At 60.0% G+C, this 16731-nt stretch overlaps 1 protein-coding gene across 3 annotated transcripts; it reads right to left on the reverse strand.

Moving 5' to 3' along the window:
- Positions 1–546: 546 nt before the first annotated feature.
- Positions 547–15237, reverse strand: SEMA4A (semaphorin 4A). Of its 3 annotated transcripts, none has more exons than XM_058042710.1 (15): positions 15086–15237; positions 9600–9740; positions 7903–8032; positions 7729–7791; positions 7553–7651; positions 6303–6408; positions 6083–6199; positions 5871–6001; positions 5128–5297; positions 4139–4289; positions 3489–3678; positions 3281–3402; positions 3029–3192; positions 2841–2953; positions 547–1824 (listed from the first exon to the last, which is right to left on the reverse strand). In XM_058042710.1, exons 1-15 carry the CDS (start codon positions 15124–15126, stop codon positions 1238–1240), a joined length of 2325 nt encoding a protein of 774 aa, XP_057898693.1. In that variant the 5' UTR covers positions 15127–15237; the 3' UTR covers positions 547–1237. The 3 variants fall into 3 exon arrangements, with proteins under 3 accessions (XP_057898693.1, XP_057898694.1, XP_057898692.1); XM_058042711.1 differs by having other exon boundaries at positions 7903–8063; positions 15086–15213; XM_058042709.1 differs by lacking the exon at positions 15086–15237 and adding an exon at positions 12921–13006 and having other exon boundaries at positions 7903–8063.
- Positions 15238–16731: the final 1494 nt, after the last annotated feature.

The raw sequence follows: 16731 nt of genomic DNA on the forward strand, positions 1-16731 counted from the left end.
ACATGTGTGTGTGCACACTCACAGGTGTCCTTGCACACCCACGTGTGTCTGTGCACACCCACACGTCCCTGCACACCCAGGAGTGTCCCTGCACACCCACGTGTGTCTGTGCACACCCACAGCTGTCCCTGCACACCCACACATGTCCCTGCACACCTACAGGTGTCCCTGCACACCCACACATGTCCCTGCACACCCACGTGTGTCCCTGCACACCTACAGGTGTCCCTGCACACCCAATCATGTCCCTGCACACCCACGCATCTCCCTGCACGCCCATGCGTGTCCCTGGATGCCCACAGGTGTCCCTGCCCACTCACGTGTGTCTGCGCACCCATGGGTGTCTGTGCACCCCCATGTGTATCCCTGCACACCCACACGTGTCCCTTCACACCCACACGTGTCCCTGCACACCCACGTGTGCCCACACGTTCCCCAGGCCCAGCCTCGCACACCCCACAAGGCCCTCGGGGCCGCTCCACAGACCCAGCAATGTCAGGCGTCGAGTTTTCCTTTTTTTAATAAAAAAAGCAAAGAGCAGGAAAATGTACAGCTGGCTTGGCTTTGAAAAGGCAGCTCAAGGACGCTGGAAATGGGGTGGGGGGATAGCCAGGGACAGTGGGGGCACACCAGGGTTGGGACCGTGAGGGGCGGGTGGCAGTGCAGGGTGGGTGCCCTCAGGGCTGGATTAGGGAGCCCATCCAGCACAGCTTGGCCCATGCTGAGGTTTTTGTGGAACTTGTTGTTTTTTCCTGGGGTCAGCATCCACCATTCCCAGCCATGCCCACCCCACGGTGACATTTCTCCTCTGTGTCACATGCTTTGCCTGTCCCCATGTCCGCATGACCTCTCTCCCTTGTCCCACTCCTTGCTCCCAGGGCCCATTCCACCCTCAGCCCCAGACTGCGAGCCTTAGGTTAAAACACGTGTATTAAATCAAACAAAACCAAAAAACCCCATGCTGAGGTATTTTTTGGAACCTATTTTTTTTTTTTCCTGCTGTCATCCACCGTTCCCAGCCATGCCTACCCCGTGGTGACATTTCTCCTCTGTGCCACATCCATGACCTCTCTCCTTGTGCCACTCCCTGTCCCATTCCACCCCCAGCCCCAGAACGCGAGCCTTAGGTTAAAACAAGTGTATTAAATAAAACAAAAACAAAACCAAAAAAAACCCTTTCACAGTCCCACCCCTCCCCACACCCCCTCCCCAGGGTCTCCCTGACCCGCTGCCATTGTCACGCCGTGTCCCCCGCCGGCACGTGCAGCCTGTTGTTGTCCACATCCACGTCCCCACCGAGCTGCAGGCAGCACGCCTGGGAGCCTTCATCCTCCTCCTCCTCCTCGGTGGCAGCTCCGGGTGCCGGGGCCTCCGCGGTGCCCCCGTTGAGGGGCACCTTCTCCCTCTGGCGTGACGGGGGGCTGTGGGGCGTGCTGCAGCCCCTCACCTTGCTGCGAGCCCTCAGCTGGTCCCGGTAGGCCATGAGGGCCAGGCAGGCGGCCCCGGCCAGCGTCACGGCCAGCAGCACCGTCACCGTGACAAACTGGGACCAGTATGAGCGGGGCGGCGAGCCCACCTCGCCCAGCTGGGCCCCGCCAGAGTCCCTGAGCTGGTAGCGAGCCACGGTCCAGGTGTAGCCGTTCTCGGTGGCCTGGCAGGTGTAGGTGCCGGCCATTCCCTGCTGCATGATGACCACCAGTGTGTGGTCAGGCTGCAGCACCGTGTGCCCCTGGGCACTGCCAGGCTGCTGCCAGCTGTAGGTGGCCAGGGCGGAGCGGCGAGGGCACGGCAGCTGGACCACGGCATTCAGCGGGGGGCTGAGCCCTGTGGGTGTGGAGAACACAGTGATGCGGTGCACCTGAGGCAGAGGAGAGATTTTTCTAGGGTAGAAATCTATTTTGATTTAGGCAGAATGTACATCTTTAAGTGTGTAGCTTTCTGTGTAGTCTAGCTGCAAAAAGCCCAAGTGTCGTGGACATCTTTTATGAAAAATCCTTTCCTTAGGATTTTTCCTCCTGAGAAGCTGGGAGGCCTCAGGAACAAATGTAAACAATGGTTATCTGCTGCTGTAGAATGCAACAGGTGGATCTGGGATTGGTCTCATGTGGTTGTTTCTAATTAATGGCCAATCACAGTCAGCTGGCTCAGGCTCTCTGCCGGAGACAGAAGCTTTTGTTATCATTCTTTCCTATTCTATTCTTAGCTAGACTTCTGATGAAATCCTTTCTTCTATTCTTTTAGTATAGTTTTAATGTAATATATATCATAAAATAATAAATCAAGCCTTCTGATACATGGAGTCAGATCCTCATCTCTTCCCTCATCCTCAGACCCCTGTGAACACCATCACACCTAAGCTCAGAGAAACTGCTTCAGTGAAAGACAGAGATAAGGGGGGAGGAGACAGAAAGTGATAGAGAGAGACAGAGACTGCTGTGAGAGCAACTCAACCTGACCTAGGAATTATTTCTGATAAAGAAGAACTAGTGGCAAAAGTCACGCGAAATTTGTATAAACAAACATGTAAATATTTATGAAATATAATGTAAATATTTATAAATATATATATAGTGTGAATATTTATAAATATAAATGTAAATATCTATAAAATAAATGTTGTGAAATCGTGTGCATATGTATTTGAGAGGGGGATAAAAAGGGACCTGAAATTCCCAGAAGCACACATGTCATTTTAAGGGAACGATTCCCACATGCATCCACAGCGCTGTAGTAAACATCCTGGCTTCACAACTTTCACAAAAGCTGTAAAGTTCTGTTCATCCCCACAAAACACACCCCATGAGCCCCATCCCACCCCCCCATGTACCCCCATACTCCACCCTGCACAGCGGGATCCTCCGGCGCCCCCCAGGAGCGGGGCATGGCCGCGCTCCTCCCGCGGTGGCACACGGCGTCCGGTCTCCCCTTCTCAACATCCTGCAGCCACTCACTCCTGCAGCCAGAACAGAGGGGTCAGCAGCACCCCAGTGACCCCCAGAGCCCTCCCAGCTCCCACCCTGCTGCTCACTTGTTGTCGGTGGCCAGGTGGGCACGCAGGCAGGCGCCCCCGGGGCTGTGCCAGGCGCAGTAGGGGTCCCGTGCCAGCACGCACTCGGCACAGCTCCGGTGCAGGCTGCAGTTGGCCAGCGGGACCTGCAGGACGCCTCTGGAGTAGCCCACGTAGAGGATGCCCTGGGGAGGGAGAGGTGCAGGGCTGAGCCTCTCCCTGATGCTGGTTTTGGGTGGTTGTTGGGTGTCTGGGTGCTCACACCTGCCCTACCTTCCCTGGTGCCAGCAGCAGGTTCTTCACCGGCTCTGGCGCTGCAAAGAGCTGGATGCTCTCCACGATGTGGGCACCCTCCACTCCCTCAAGCTCCACTACCTTGTGCAGGAAACCCTCGTCTGTGGGGCATGGGGACATTGCTGAGGCTTTGGAGCCAAGGGGAGGGTGGGATGGGTGACCCTGTGTGCCCCCCATATCGCCCCACCTGTGGCCAGGAACATGACACGGTACGGGGTGCCCAGCACGTCGTGGGTCTCATGGACTGTGATGCGCGTGTAGGTGACATCTGACTTCACCAGGAGAGGCTTCCCCTGGAGGGGTGACACCTTCCCATCCATCAGGAAATGATCCTTCATGAAGCTGAGGGCTTTGTCCGAGGAGGCACCCATGGAGCACTGTGGGGGGAGAGAGGGGTTTGTGCTGGGGAGGGAAACTGAGACACGGGGAGGGGAGGATGTGCTGGGGTGGGAAACTGAGACACGGGGAGGGGAGGATCTGTGCTGGGGTGGGAAACTGAGACACGGGGAGGGGAGGATGTGCTGGGGTGGGAAACTGAGACACGGGGAGGATGTGCTGGGGTGGGAAACTGAGACACGGGGAGGGGAGGATGTGCTGGGGTGGGAAACTGAGACATGGGGAGGGGAGGATGTGCTGGGGTGGGAAACTGAGACACGGGGAGGGGAGGATGTGCCGCAGAACCACGCTGCCCTGGCCAGCATCAGTGGGGTGCTGAGGGACCTCTCTCCTTTCCCATCCCACCTGCAAGTGCGGGCACGCAGGGATACACAGAGCCCATCTCCTGGGGACCAGCGTTGTCCCCTGGTGGGGAGCACACCCCTGAGGGGCAGCACTCACACTGCCAGGCCGGGGACTCATGTCAGGGCCACTGTAGACTGTCCAGCGAGAGCTCTCCTTGTTCAGCTCCTTGTACTTGCCCTCGAAGACCTTCTCCAGATCCTCCTGACTGTAGGCACAGACGGCGGCACTGCCCGCCCTGCCCGCCTGCCTGCAGGGAGGGACAGCGGGCAGCAGCAGGGCACAGGCCCCTGGGCTCCCTGCACAGCCCTGGGCACTCACCACTGCCAGGTGAACAGCTCAGGGCACTCACCAGTGCCAGGTGAACAGCCCTGGGCACTCAGCACTGTGAGATGAAGAGCCCTGGCACTCACCACTGCGAGGTGAACACCGTGGGCACTCATCAGTGCGAGGTGAACAGCCCTGGGCACTCAGCACTGCGAGGTGAACAGTGCTGGGCACTCACCAGTACAAGGTGAACAGCCCTGGGCACTCACTACTGCAAAGTGAAGAGCCCTGGCACTCACCAGTGCGAGGTGAACACCCTGGGCACACACCAGTGCGAGGTGAACAGCCCTGGGCACTCAGCACTGCGAGGTGAACACCCTGGGCACTCACCAGTGCAAGGTGAACAGTGCTGGGCACTCACCAGTACAAGGTGAACAGCCCTGGGCACTCACCACTATGAGATGAACAGCCCTGGGCACTCACCAGTTCAAGGTGAACAGCCCAGGGCACTCAGCACTGCAAGGTGAACAGCCCTGGGCACACACCAGTGGGAGGTGAACAGCCCTGGGCACTCAGCACTGCGAGGTGAACAGTGCTGGGCACTCACCAGTACAAGGTGAACACCCTGGGCACTCACCAGTGCGAGGTGAACAGCCCTGGGCACTCACCTCTGTGAGATGAAGAGCCCTGGGCACACACCAGTGCCAGGTGAACAGCCCTGGCACTCACCCCTATGAGATGAAGAGCCCTGGGCACACACCAGTGCCAGGTGAACAGCCCTGGCACTCAGCACTGCCAGGTGAACAGCCCTGGGCACTCACCACTGCGAGGTGAACACCGCGTAGAAAACAGCGCGGCCGTCGTGGCGGGGCAGAGCAAAGGCGTGGTGGATGACGTTGAAGGGGAAGTGGCCGGGCTCGGAGCACTCCAGCTGTGCCTTCAGGAATGTTGTCCACTTCTTCTGCAGCACCTTGTCCCCCCCTACATCGCTCTGCAGAAGGTGCCCATCACCAAGGTGACATGACCCCTTTGTCCCCTGCCATTGTCCCCTGAAATCATTGCTATCACAGTACAACTATCATCCCCATGATGGTCTCCCATCACTGTCCCTGTCCCATCATCTCCTGTCACATCATCATCATCATCCCCCACTGTCGCTCTGATTTTTTTAAGATTTTCTAAGCTTTCTTATGTTGACATTCTTGTAGGGAACTTTCTCACACACTGTCTGTAAATAACTCACTGTTTTGCATTCTTTTATGGCCTACCAGGACCAGCTTCTCTTTTATGGAAGAGAAATTTGATAGACTGTTGGATTGTCCAGTGTCATTGGAGAGGTGGCACAGTCACCCTCCAATCCACTGTCATTGGAGAGGTGGCACTGTCGCCCTCCAATCCACTGTCACTTTCAGAAAACCATAAATGCTAAAGTCAGAAAATAAACTTCCCTTTTTTCTTCTTCACCTTGAGAGCAGCAGTGTGCGCTCGCGTTCTTTCGTGTCCTATAGTGACACCCCCTCACTGTGCCCCCACTGCAGCCCACCACCACTCCCTGCTCTCACACCTTGCAGACACGGGCCACCCGTGGCACCAGGAGCTTCTCAAAGAAGTCAAACTCATCTGCTGTCTCCTCGAAGAAGAAGTAGACCTTGTCGTCCCCAGGGAGGCTGAAGGAGGCCACGAAGGCGGCGTCGGCTGCAGGTAGGGATGGGTGAGAAGCTGGAGCCATGGAGGGCTGCAGCACCTCCCCAGGTGCAGCACCTTCCACCTGCTCACCCGAGAGCCAGCGGAGGAAGGCGTCTGTCTTGAGCAGCGTGCGGGTGCCCAGCGAGCGGGAGATGATGGGCTCGTTGCCCTGGAAGTTGTTCATGGTGCCAGCATAGAGCTCTCCGTCTGCCCAGGGACACAGAGGGGGCTGAGCCATGGTGGGGACCCCCCCACCCTCGCCCTCCACTCCGTGGGAGCCCAGCTGAGAGACCACTGGCCCCGTACTCACCCACCAGCAGGGCCGTGTAAGTGTGCTGGGGATCGAAGGGGCACTGGCCCTTCCCGTCCAGGAAGGACTGTCCTCTGCCACTGGCCAGCGTGAAGCTTTCCAGGTGCTGTGCAAAAGGGGAGAAAAATCAGCCAAAGGACTGAAAACTGTCGGTTTCTCGGCTCTTTAGGTGGCCTGGAAAGGCCCAGGGTGGCCTTGGACAGCCCGGCGCTTCAAAGGACGAGGAGAGACTTCTGATCTTGTCTCGGTCTCGGTGTTTATTAATTGTTTATCTAAAAGATTTTCTTTCAGCCCAACAGAGGTCTGCACAGCAGCCAGCCATGAGCACACTGAGAGCCCCCGGGGCGGTCACTTATCTTTATACCCGAAGTTACGTGTACAATATTTATAATTTTTCCCCAATACCTTCTACCCTTATTAACCGGTGCACTTCTAGTAATAACCAATCCCAAAGTGCCAACATCACCACAGAAGATGAAGGCCAAGAAGAAGAAGAAGAAGAAGAAGAAGAACAGGACACGCCCCAATTCCTCCATCTTACTTCTTTAGACCCCCCTGTACAGAAATCCTAAACCCTGTGTTTCACACTCTAATTAACCTATCCCTTCACCATTCACCCAGTGAAATCCTCCCATCCTCATACAGGTGTCGTCTCCTGTCAGGATCAAAGTCCAGCCACCAGACACTTCTGGCAACATCCCAGGACTCCCGAGCCCCCCAAGGGTGGTCTCGGCCACTCTGCACCTCCATCCTGAGGTGCTAAGATCCCACAAAAACAACCCCAAATCTGCAGGGAATGAGTGTGGAATAACTTGCAGACATAGAGTGGCCCATGTCTTCAAGGTGGGTGCAGGGATGATGGCAGGGGCTGATGACAGAGGATGCTGGGGGTACCCGGCTCCTGTCACCTTCCCTCATTGTCATTTTGGGGGAGTGGCAGTCCCCACCACGTGCTCAGTATGGAGGAGACTGAGGCAGGGACAGAGAGCCTGGAGTCACCTGAGGGGACCCAAAATTGGGGTTTGTTTATCCCAAAAGAGTTGCTGTTTATCCCAAGAGTTGCTGGCAGCTGAACGAGAATCACCAAGGGCTCCTTTAGCAGATGGCACACGAAGATGTCCCTTCGGGGGGACACCCAGCACCCCCATCCTGGGCTCACTTCTGGACTGTATTTTGTAGGTCCTGACAAAACACAAACCCCACAAGCTACCCAGAGAGCCCCAGAATGCTGCCCTGGGGAGGACACTCACGATGTAGGTGCACGCAGGGCTGAAGGCGTAGGTGCCACAGGCGTAGAGGTGGGTCTGGTTCAGGGCCACCAGGACTCGGATGAAGTTGAAGCACTCAGTCTGAGGGGGAAAGAGTTGGGTGCTGAGCACCCCCATAGCTTTGTGGGACCCCTGAGCCCCCCACAGGGCCAGCTCACCTCTTCGCTCTTCTTCTTAAAAACGCATTCAGATATTTTCTCATCTGTGGGTCCCCACCTTATCTACAAAGGAAACAAAGATGTTCCTGGGCTGTCGAGCCCAACCCCATGGGAAAACTGAAACGCAGCAGAGGCACCTCCCTCTCCCACCTCCCCAGAGGTGGTGCTGCTCACCGAGGCCTTGGCACGGATGCTGCCAGGGGTGCCAACAGCGAGGGCCAGCAGCCAGTCGCGTGCCCCCACGTAGAGCTGCTCCTCGCTCTCATCCAGCAGGAAGATGTCGTAGTGGGACACGTTGTCCTGGCTGAAGTGGGTGAGGGTCCGCCGGGGGTCCCCTGGCAGGAGCAGAGGGGGTGAGGGGAGCCCGGGGGTCACACACACACACAGCCCCCACCACCCTCCGTGTGCGGATGTGGCAGCAGCTGCCAGCACAGCAGCTCTGTTTAATCTCACACAGGAAATGGGGTGCTGCTCTTCCCCTTCAGATTTCATATCACCTTCACCCTCCGGCTCCCCACTTCCCACTGTCCCCTCCAGCTCCTGCTGCAAGAGCTGGACATCCCCAAGCTGCAGACCCCCAGAAATGGGGTGCATTTCCCCCCCCAAGCTGTGCCTGTGATGCTTTGGGGCATCTGTCTGGGGGATGCACTGCCCCAGGGTGCCACCCTGGAGGGGTTACAAGCCCCAAAGTGTCAGACCGTGGGTGTCACCAGTCCCCAGGGTGCTCTTGGGCACAGGCAGCAATGCAGATTCTCATTCATCCCCAGCAGGCACCGAAACTGGGGGATTTTTGCAATTTTGGGCACGGCTGCTCGGGGAAAGGGAAGTGACAGCGCAGTCAGGGCTGGAAAGGCACGACCCTGCCGTGGGGCAGAGACCTTCCTGCAGCCCGACTGGGACATCCCAGCCCCCCAGTCCCCTGCTTTGCCCCCATGCCATGCCCTGTCCCTTCCAGAGGCAGCTTCTCATCCCCCCAGGGTGACCCTGAGCACACCCTGGGTGCCAGCTGGGTGACAAAATCACGGGAGGATCTGGCCCATCGAGTGCTGGGGTGCCAGTAAATGATTGTCTCATGCCCCCCAACACCGCCTGCAGCCACTGGTGCTGTCCCCAACCCTCTGAGGGTCACTGATGGGGCAGGGGGGGCTACGCTGGGGGGCACCCCAAGGTTCCTGATGCTGTCACTGTCACCAACCCCACTGGGGGTCACTGATGGGGCAGGGGGGGCTATGCTGGGGGGCACCCCAAGGTTCCTGATGCTGGACGCTCTGCCCTGGGGATGGACCCTGACCCAGGCAGAGGTTGTGCACCCAGCCCTGGGGGTGCACACTGTCCCAGACAGAGGCTGTGTACCCCCCTCCCCAGCTCTGTACCCCCCTCCCCAGCTGTGTACCCCCTCCCCAGCTATGTACCACCCTCCCCAGCTCTGTACCACCCTCCCCAGCTATGTACCCCCCTCCCCAGCTGTGTACCCCCCTCTCCAGCTGTGTACCCCCTCCCCAGCTGTGTACTCTCTCCCCAGCTATGTACCCCCCTCCACGTCTGTGTACCCCCTCCCCAGCTGTGTCTTACCCCCTTCCCCAGCTGTGTACCCCCTCCCCAGCTATGTACCCCCCTCCACATCTGTGTACCCCCTCCCCAGCTGTGTCTTACCCCCTTCCCCAGCTGTGTACCCCGCTCCATAGCTATGTAACCCCCCTCCCCAGCTGTGTACCCCTCTCCCCAGCTGTGTACCCCCCTCCCCAGCTGTGCACCCCCCCTCTCCAGCTGTGTCTTACCCCCTTCCCCAGCTGTGTACCCCCCTCCATAGCTATGTAACCCCCCTCCCCAGCTGTGCACCCCCCTCCCCACCTCTCCCAGGCCGTACTCACCGCTGGGGAAGGCGAGGCGGGGCAGGGGCTGGGCAGAGCAGAGCAGGGCAGCGGGCACCACCACCCCGCAGAGCAGGCGGAGGGCGGCGGGCATGGCTGGGGGCGGCAGGGCTGCGCCCCACGAGGGTCCCACCAGCATCCCTGCGGGCAGGGAGGGGAGAGGGTCACACGCTGCTGCCGGGCCGGCTGCGTGTCACCGCCCCCGGCGGAAACCAGAGGGGGGAAGCGGTACCCGGGAGAGGGAGGGGGAAGGGGGTGTCTGCAGCGCCTCGAGTCCCCACGGGCCCCCCCCAGTTTGGGCACCAACTTCCCACTGCCATGCCGGCGCCCAGAGGGGTGCTCTGGGCTCCTCACCAACATCTTGGCACGGTCAGCATGTCCCCTCACCCTCTGGATTCCAGCACCAACATCTCTGGCACAGACATGTCCCCTCTTCATGTGGGGCTCCAGAACCACAATCTCTAGCACAGAGATGTTCCTTCACCCACTGGGGTTCCTCACCAAAATCTCTGGCACAGAGATGTCCCCTCGCCCTCTGAGTTCCAGCACCAAAATCTCTGGTACATTCAGAGATGTCCCCTCACCCTCTGGGGCTCCTGCACCACAATCTCTGGCACATTCAGAGACATGCTGTCACCTTCTGGGGCTGCTCTACCAAATTTTTGGCACAGTCAGGACGTCCCATCACCTTCTGGGGCTCCTGCACCAAAATCTCTCACAGTCAGAGATGTCCCCTCACCATGTGCAGCTCCTGCACCACAATCTCTGGTACAGCCAGGATGTCCCCTCACCCTCTGAGGCTCCTGCACCACAATTTCTGCCACAGTCAGAGACATGCTGTCACCTTCTGGGGCTCCTGCACCAAAATCTCTCACATTCAGAGATGTCACCTCACCATGTGCAGCTCCTGCACCACAATCTCTCGTACAGAGATGTCCCCTCACCCTCTGGGCTCTTCCACCACAATCTCTGGCACAGTCAGAGATGTCCCCTCACCCTCTGACGCTCCTGCACCAATATCTCTGGTATAGTCAGGATGTCCCCTCACCCTCTGGGCTCCTGTACCAAAATTCTGGCACAGTCAGAGATTTCCCCTCACCTTCTGGGCTCCTGCACCCCAATCTCTGGCACATTCAGAGAGGTCCCCTCGGCCTCTGTGCTCCTGCACCACAATCTCTGGTACATTCAGAGATGTCCCCTCACCCTCTGGGCCTCCTGCACGGGACCCCAGCACACAGGCATCCAGAGGCTCCTGCCTTTGCCCCCAGAGCCTCAGAGCCCATCCCCACCAGGAATTCCTCTGCCTGGCTCCATCAGTGACCACAACACCCACAAAACGCTGGGGAACACGCACGGGAACCCCTTCCTGCAGCACTGGGGACAGAGCCACATCTGCAGAAGCCGGCGGTGCCCCAAACCCCTTTGCCCGTGGCCACCGCGTCCCCAGCGAGCAGCATTACCTCTCTGGCAGCCCAGGACGGAGCCTCTCACCTGCAGCCCTGGCACGGGAGCCCCGGGCAGGTGCCCGAGCCCCGGGGGCCGCGGCCACGCGTGTCCCGCGGCTCCATGCCCGGCTCGCTCCGAGCTCCCAGCCCGGCCCAGCCCAGCCCAGCCCCGCGTGGCTCCGGGAACCTGAAAGTCCTGCTGGAAGAGGACGAGCCCCGGCAGGTTGGGGCAGTGGGTGCCTGAGCCCGCCTCTCCTGCCTCGCATCCCTGCGGGGAGAGCAGCGGAGCCTGGCGGAGGCGGCCGGGATGGGAGCCGGGATGGGAAATGGGGAGCGCTGCTCCTGCAGCTGGGTGCCCCTCGGGTGGCAAAGTGGGGGACAAAGTGTGTGCCCAGGTGCCAGGCTTTGCTCGCTGGGGAAGGCTTTGGGGTGAGGAAAATAAATGGCGTTTTTCCTGTGGATTGTGCGGGCCAACAGCGGGCCTGAGCATCATCCCCCAAACGGTCCCATGGGGATAAGCATCACCCAGAAAACCTGCACCCCAAAACAGTCTCATGGGGACAGGCATCACCCAGAAAAACAGACCTCCAGGGGGGAGCAGTGCTCCCCAAAACAGCCCCATGGGGCACCCACAAACAGCCCCATGGAGACAGGCATCACCCAGAAAACCTACACCCCAAAACAGCCCCATGGGGCACCCCAAAACAGCTCCATGGAGCACCCCAAAACAGCCCCATGGGGACAGGCATCACCCAGAAAACCTACACCCCAAAACAGCCCCATGGAGCACCCCAAAACAGCCCCATGGAGCACCCACAAACAGCCCCATGGGGAACCTCCAAAACAGCCCCATGGGGACAGGCATCACCCAGAAAACCTGCACCCCAAAACAGCCCCATGGGGCACCCCAAAACAGCCCCCTGGGGATAGGTATCACCCAGAAAACCTGCTCCCCAAAACAGCCCCATGGGGCACCCCAAAACAGCTCCATGGAGCACCCACGAACAGCTCCATGGAGCACCCCAAAACAGTCCCCCATGGAGCACCCCAAAACAGCCCCATGGAGCACCCCAAACAGCCCCATGGAGCACCCCAAAACAGCTCCATGGAGCACCCCCAAACAGTCCCATGGGGCACCCCAAAACAGTCCCCCATGGGGCACCCACAAACAGCCTCATGGGGTACCCCCAAAACAGCCCCATGGGGACAGGCATCACCCAGAAAACCTGACCCCCAGGAGGAGCAGTGCTCCCCAAAACAGCCCCATGGAGCACCCACAAACAGCCCCATGGGGCACCCCAAAACAGCCCCTGGGGATAGGTATCACCCAGAAAACTTGCTCCCCAAAGCAGCCCCATGGGGCACCCCAAAACAGCCCCATGGAGCACTCCACAACAGCTGCATGGAGCACCCCAAAACAGCTCCATGGAGCACCCCAAAACAGCCCCATGGGGAACCTCCAAAACAGCCCCATGGGGACAGGCATCACCCAGAAAACCTGCACCCCAAAACAGCCTCATGGGGCACCCCAAAACAGCCCCATGGGGCACCCCCAAACAGTCCCATGGGGCACCCCAAAACAGCCCCATGGAGCACTCCACAATAGCTCCATGGAGCACTCCACAACAGCCCCATAGAGCACCCCAAAACAGCCCCACAGAGCACCCACAAACAGCCCCACGGGGCAGCCCCACAAATCTCCCACAGCTGTTCCCCAAACCCATCTTCCCCTGGACATTCCATCCTCAAGCCCAGGCTGCTCTGGGCTGGCTGTAGGCAAGAAACCCCCCCAAAACCCAAGCCCTGGAGTTGCTCACCATCCCCGAGGCACCCCAACATCCCTGAGGAGCATCCTGCCCTGCTGGGACCTCCTTACCTGCCTCTGCCATGGCCAGAGCAGCCCAGGGGAGCCCCGGCAGGGCAGAGCTGTGCTCAGCACCTTGCTTGGCTGGGACAGAAGCTCCTTGTGAGCACAGAACGCTGAAAGTAGGTTACTCTGCCCCGGATTTCCCACTTGGCAGGGGCTGCAGGGGGACGGGGCCGCACGGAGCCTCGGACCGGCCCCATTGTTCTGCCCTGGGCTGCAGCCACCGAGGCCGTGGAGGGACGGGGGGGGGATGGAAACGGGAGCAGAGGCTCCTCAGAGAGGCTGGAGATTTGATTTGGCTCCTCAGAGAGGCTGGAGATTTGATTTGGGGCTGTGGTGGGGCTGAGGAAACCGCCGGTGTTACCCAATGTGAGGCAAGGCTGGGGCAGGATGTGAGGTGGGAAGCTGGAATCCCCTCTCAGCCTTGTCTCTTCTCTTTTTTTTGGGGCCCCTGGTCACGGGGGTGTAATTTGGGGTGTGATTACATCTGGGGATGTAATTTCCAGCCTCCTTCTATAGGATTTGGCACATGAGAGGGAGACCAAGGGTCTCTCAACACTTGGATGGTTCAGTATCCCCCTGGTGCTTTCAGGCTGAGCACAGCTGCGGTTTCATGGGTCCTGCTCCTGCTTGGATCTGCTCCTGGAGGATTCCCTCTAAGACAGGGTTAGGAATGTAATTTCCAGCCCCTCTCTATAGGATTTGGCACATGGGAGGGAGACCAAGGGTCCCTCCTCCCTGGGGTGGTTCATTTTCCCCCTGGTGCTTTCAGGCTGAGCACAGACATGGCTCCATGGGTCCTGCTCCTGCTGAGATCTCCTCCTGGAGGATTCCCTCTAAGACAAGGTTGGGAATGTAATTTCCAGCCCCTCTCTATAGGATTTGGCACATGGGAGGGAGACCAAGGGTCTCTCAACACTAGGATGGTTCAGTTCCCCCTGGTGCTTTCAGGATCAGCATAGCTGTGGTTTCATGGGTCCTGCTCCTGCTTGGATCTGCTCCTGGAGGATTCCCTCTAAGACAAGGTTGGGAATGTAATTTCCAGCCCCTCTCTATAGGATTTGGCACATGGGAGGGAGACCAAGGGTCTCTCAACACTTGGATGGTTCAGTATCCCCCTGGTGCTTTCAGGCTGAGCACAGACATGGCTCCATGGGTCCTGCTCCTGCTGGCATCTCCTCCTGGAGGATTCCCTCTAAGACAGGGAGCGTTGTGCTGTCAGTGAGCACAGAGCCACAGGATGGAGCCAGACCCAGCCCTGGTGCTCACCGAGGTGGGCAGTGATGTGTGCAGGGCAGCTGTGGAGCTGGTGGCACTGATGTGCCAGCTGCTCAGACATCCCCCTGCCTCAATTCCCAACAGTTTGCTCCTTCTCTGCAGCCAGGCTGCAATTCCCTGCCCATGCCAGCTCCCAGGAGCATCCCCGTGGTGTGGGGGGCGCAGGAACGATCCCAACACCCACCAGGGGCTGGGGCAGCTGGGCCTGGGGGAGGCCCCGAGATCCAGATGTGAGGGGGAAGCCCCGAGATCCAGATGTGAGGGGAAAGCCCCGAGATCCAGATGTGAGGGGGAAGCCCCGAGATCCAGATGTGAGGGGGAAGCCCCAACCTCCAGATGTGTGGGAGATGGAAGGCAAGGCAGGAGGGGGTGGGCTAAGGGCACGGGAGGATGAAGGGGAGGAATTTGGGAGAGGAAAAGGGAGCTGATTGTGCCCATGGGGTTGCTCCATAGCAAGGGGTGGGGAGAGCTGGGGGTGCAGGAGAGGGAGAGGAGGATGCACAGGAGGGAGCTGAGGGGTGCAGGAAAGGGAGAGGAGGATGCACAGGGGAAAGCTGAGGGGTGCAGGAGGTGTGGAGGGGTGCACAGGACATGGGGGAGAGGGAGGTTTGGGAGGAATGTGAAGGGCAGAGGGTGCGGGGGGTACCGGGGGGTACCGGCGGTCTCCCCAGGGCTGGCATCTCGTCCTCATCCTCATCCTCATCCTCATCCCCATCCTCATCCTCATCCTCTTTGTTGCCGCTTTCAGCATCAGCGCTGGGGGTCCCCCAAGCCCAACCCCGCCATGGCGATTTCCCCCTTTCCCCCCTCCACCTCCCGGCCCCGCGGAGCCTCCCCAGAGCCCCCGGGGCCCCCCGGGCGCCCCCCGGCCCCTGTGGCGGAGCGGCGGTACCGACCTGCGGCGGGCGGGCGGGAGCGGCATCCCCCGGCCCCGCATCCGGCTCACGTCGCCATGGCTACGGCCGTACCGCGGCTCCCCCCGCACCGACAGACGGACGGACGGACAGACAGACGGACCCGGACGGACTGACGGACTCGCGGCTGCGGAGCCCAAACCCCCCCCGCGCTGGGGCACGGAGGGGGCTCTGCCTCCCCTGACCCCGCACAGCACCGAGCCTGCAGCCCCAGGAGGGGCAGGGACAGCCCTGTGCCCCCATGGTGTGGGTGACACCCTCTCCTGACACGTTCCTGTGCCCCCACAACAGCACCGGGGCCTTTCGCCCCAGCTGTGCTCTCTGCTGTCGGCAATAAGTCCCCGCACCCCCATCTCAGCACCCCCAGAGCCAGAGCCTATCCCCCCATCCCACAGCCCAGATCCGCATCCCCCTATCCCTGCATCACCCCCAGACCCACACCCCATCCCGGCACCCCATATCTGTACCCCCAAACCCGCATCCTATATCTGCACCCCCCCACCCAAACCCCATCCCTGCACCCACAAGCCCCATCCCTGCACCCCCAGACCCACACCCCACCCGTGCACCCCATATCTGTACCCCCAAACTCACATCCTATATCTGCACCCCAACACCCACACCCCATCCCTGCACCCCCAAGCTCCTGCATTTCCGTTCCTGCATCCTGCACCCCCAGACCCCATCCCTGCACCCCGAGACCCACAACCCATCCCTGCACCCCATCCCTGCACCCCCAGACCCCATCCCTGCACCCCCAGACCCCCAGACCCCATCCCTACACCCCATTCCTGCACCCCCAGACCCCATTCCTGCACCCCCAAGCCCCATTCCTGCATCCTGCACCCCCAGACCCCATCCCTGCACCCCCAGGCCCACAACCCATCCTCGCACCCCATCCCTGCACCCCTAGACCCACACCCCACCCGTGCACCCCCAAACCCTATCCCTGCACCCCCAGACCCCATCCCTGCACCCCGAGACCCACAACCCATCCCTGCACCCCATCCCTGCACCCCAGACCCACAACCCATCCCTGCACCCCCAGACCCCATCCCTGCACCCCCAGACCCCCAGACCCCATCCCTGCACCCCATTCCTGTCTCAGCCCTGCCAGCTGAGTGCTGCTGGCTCTGGCTTCCCACGTTGTGGATTTGGGGGTCCCTGGAGCACTTTGGGGTGCAGCTGTGTCACCAGGCTGTCTATGTGTGCCCCCCCCCTGCCCCCAGCACCCACAAATTGTGCCCTGTGGCATTTCCCCCTCGGAATTTCCCCTGCAGGGAGCCCGGCCTGGCTGGGGCCTGCAGGCCTCGCCGTGGAACTTTCTCCCTTCCCCTTCCCAGCTGAGTGAGAACCCCAAAACAGGATCCCAAAGCACCACTTCCCCCCCTCTGCAGCCACCCACCTGCCCTGCCTGACATCAGCACCCCAAAACCCTCCAGCATTGCCCTGCCAGGGCTGGGGTGCAGCAGCAGCACCCCAAAACCCTCCAGCCTGCAGCATTGCCTGGAGAGCAGCAGCAGCACCCTAAAACCCTCCAGCATTACCCTGTCAGGTTTTGGGTGCAATATCAGCACCCCAAACCCTCCAGCATTGCCCTGCATCAGTTGGGGTGCAGCATCTGCACC

This window comes from Melospiza georgiana, chromosome 33 (genome assembly GCF_028018845.1).
Source record: "Melospiza georgiana isolate bMelGeo1 chromosome 33, bMelGeo1.pri, whole genome shotgun sequence".
In the NCBI taxonomy this organism is placed as follows: domain Eukaryota; kingdom Metazoa; phylum Chordata; class Aves; order Passeriformes; family Passerellidae; genus Melospiza; species Melospiza georgiana.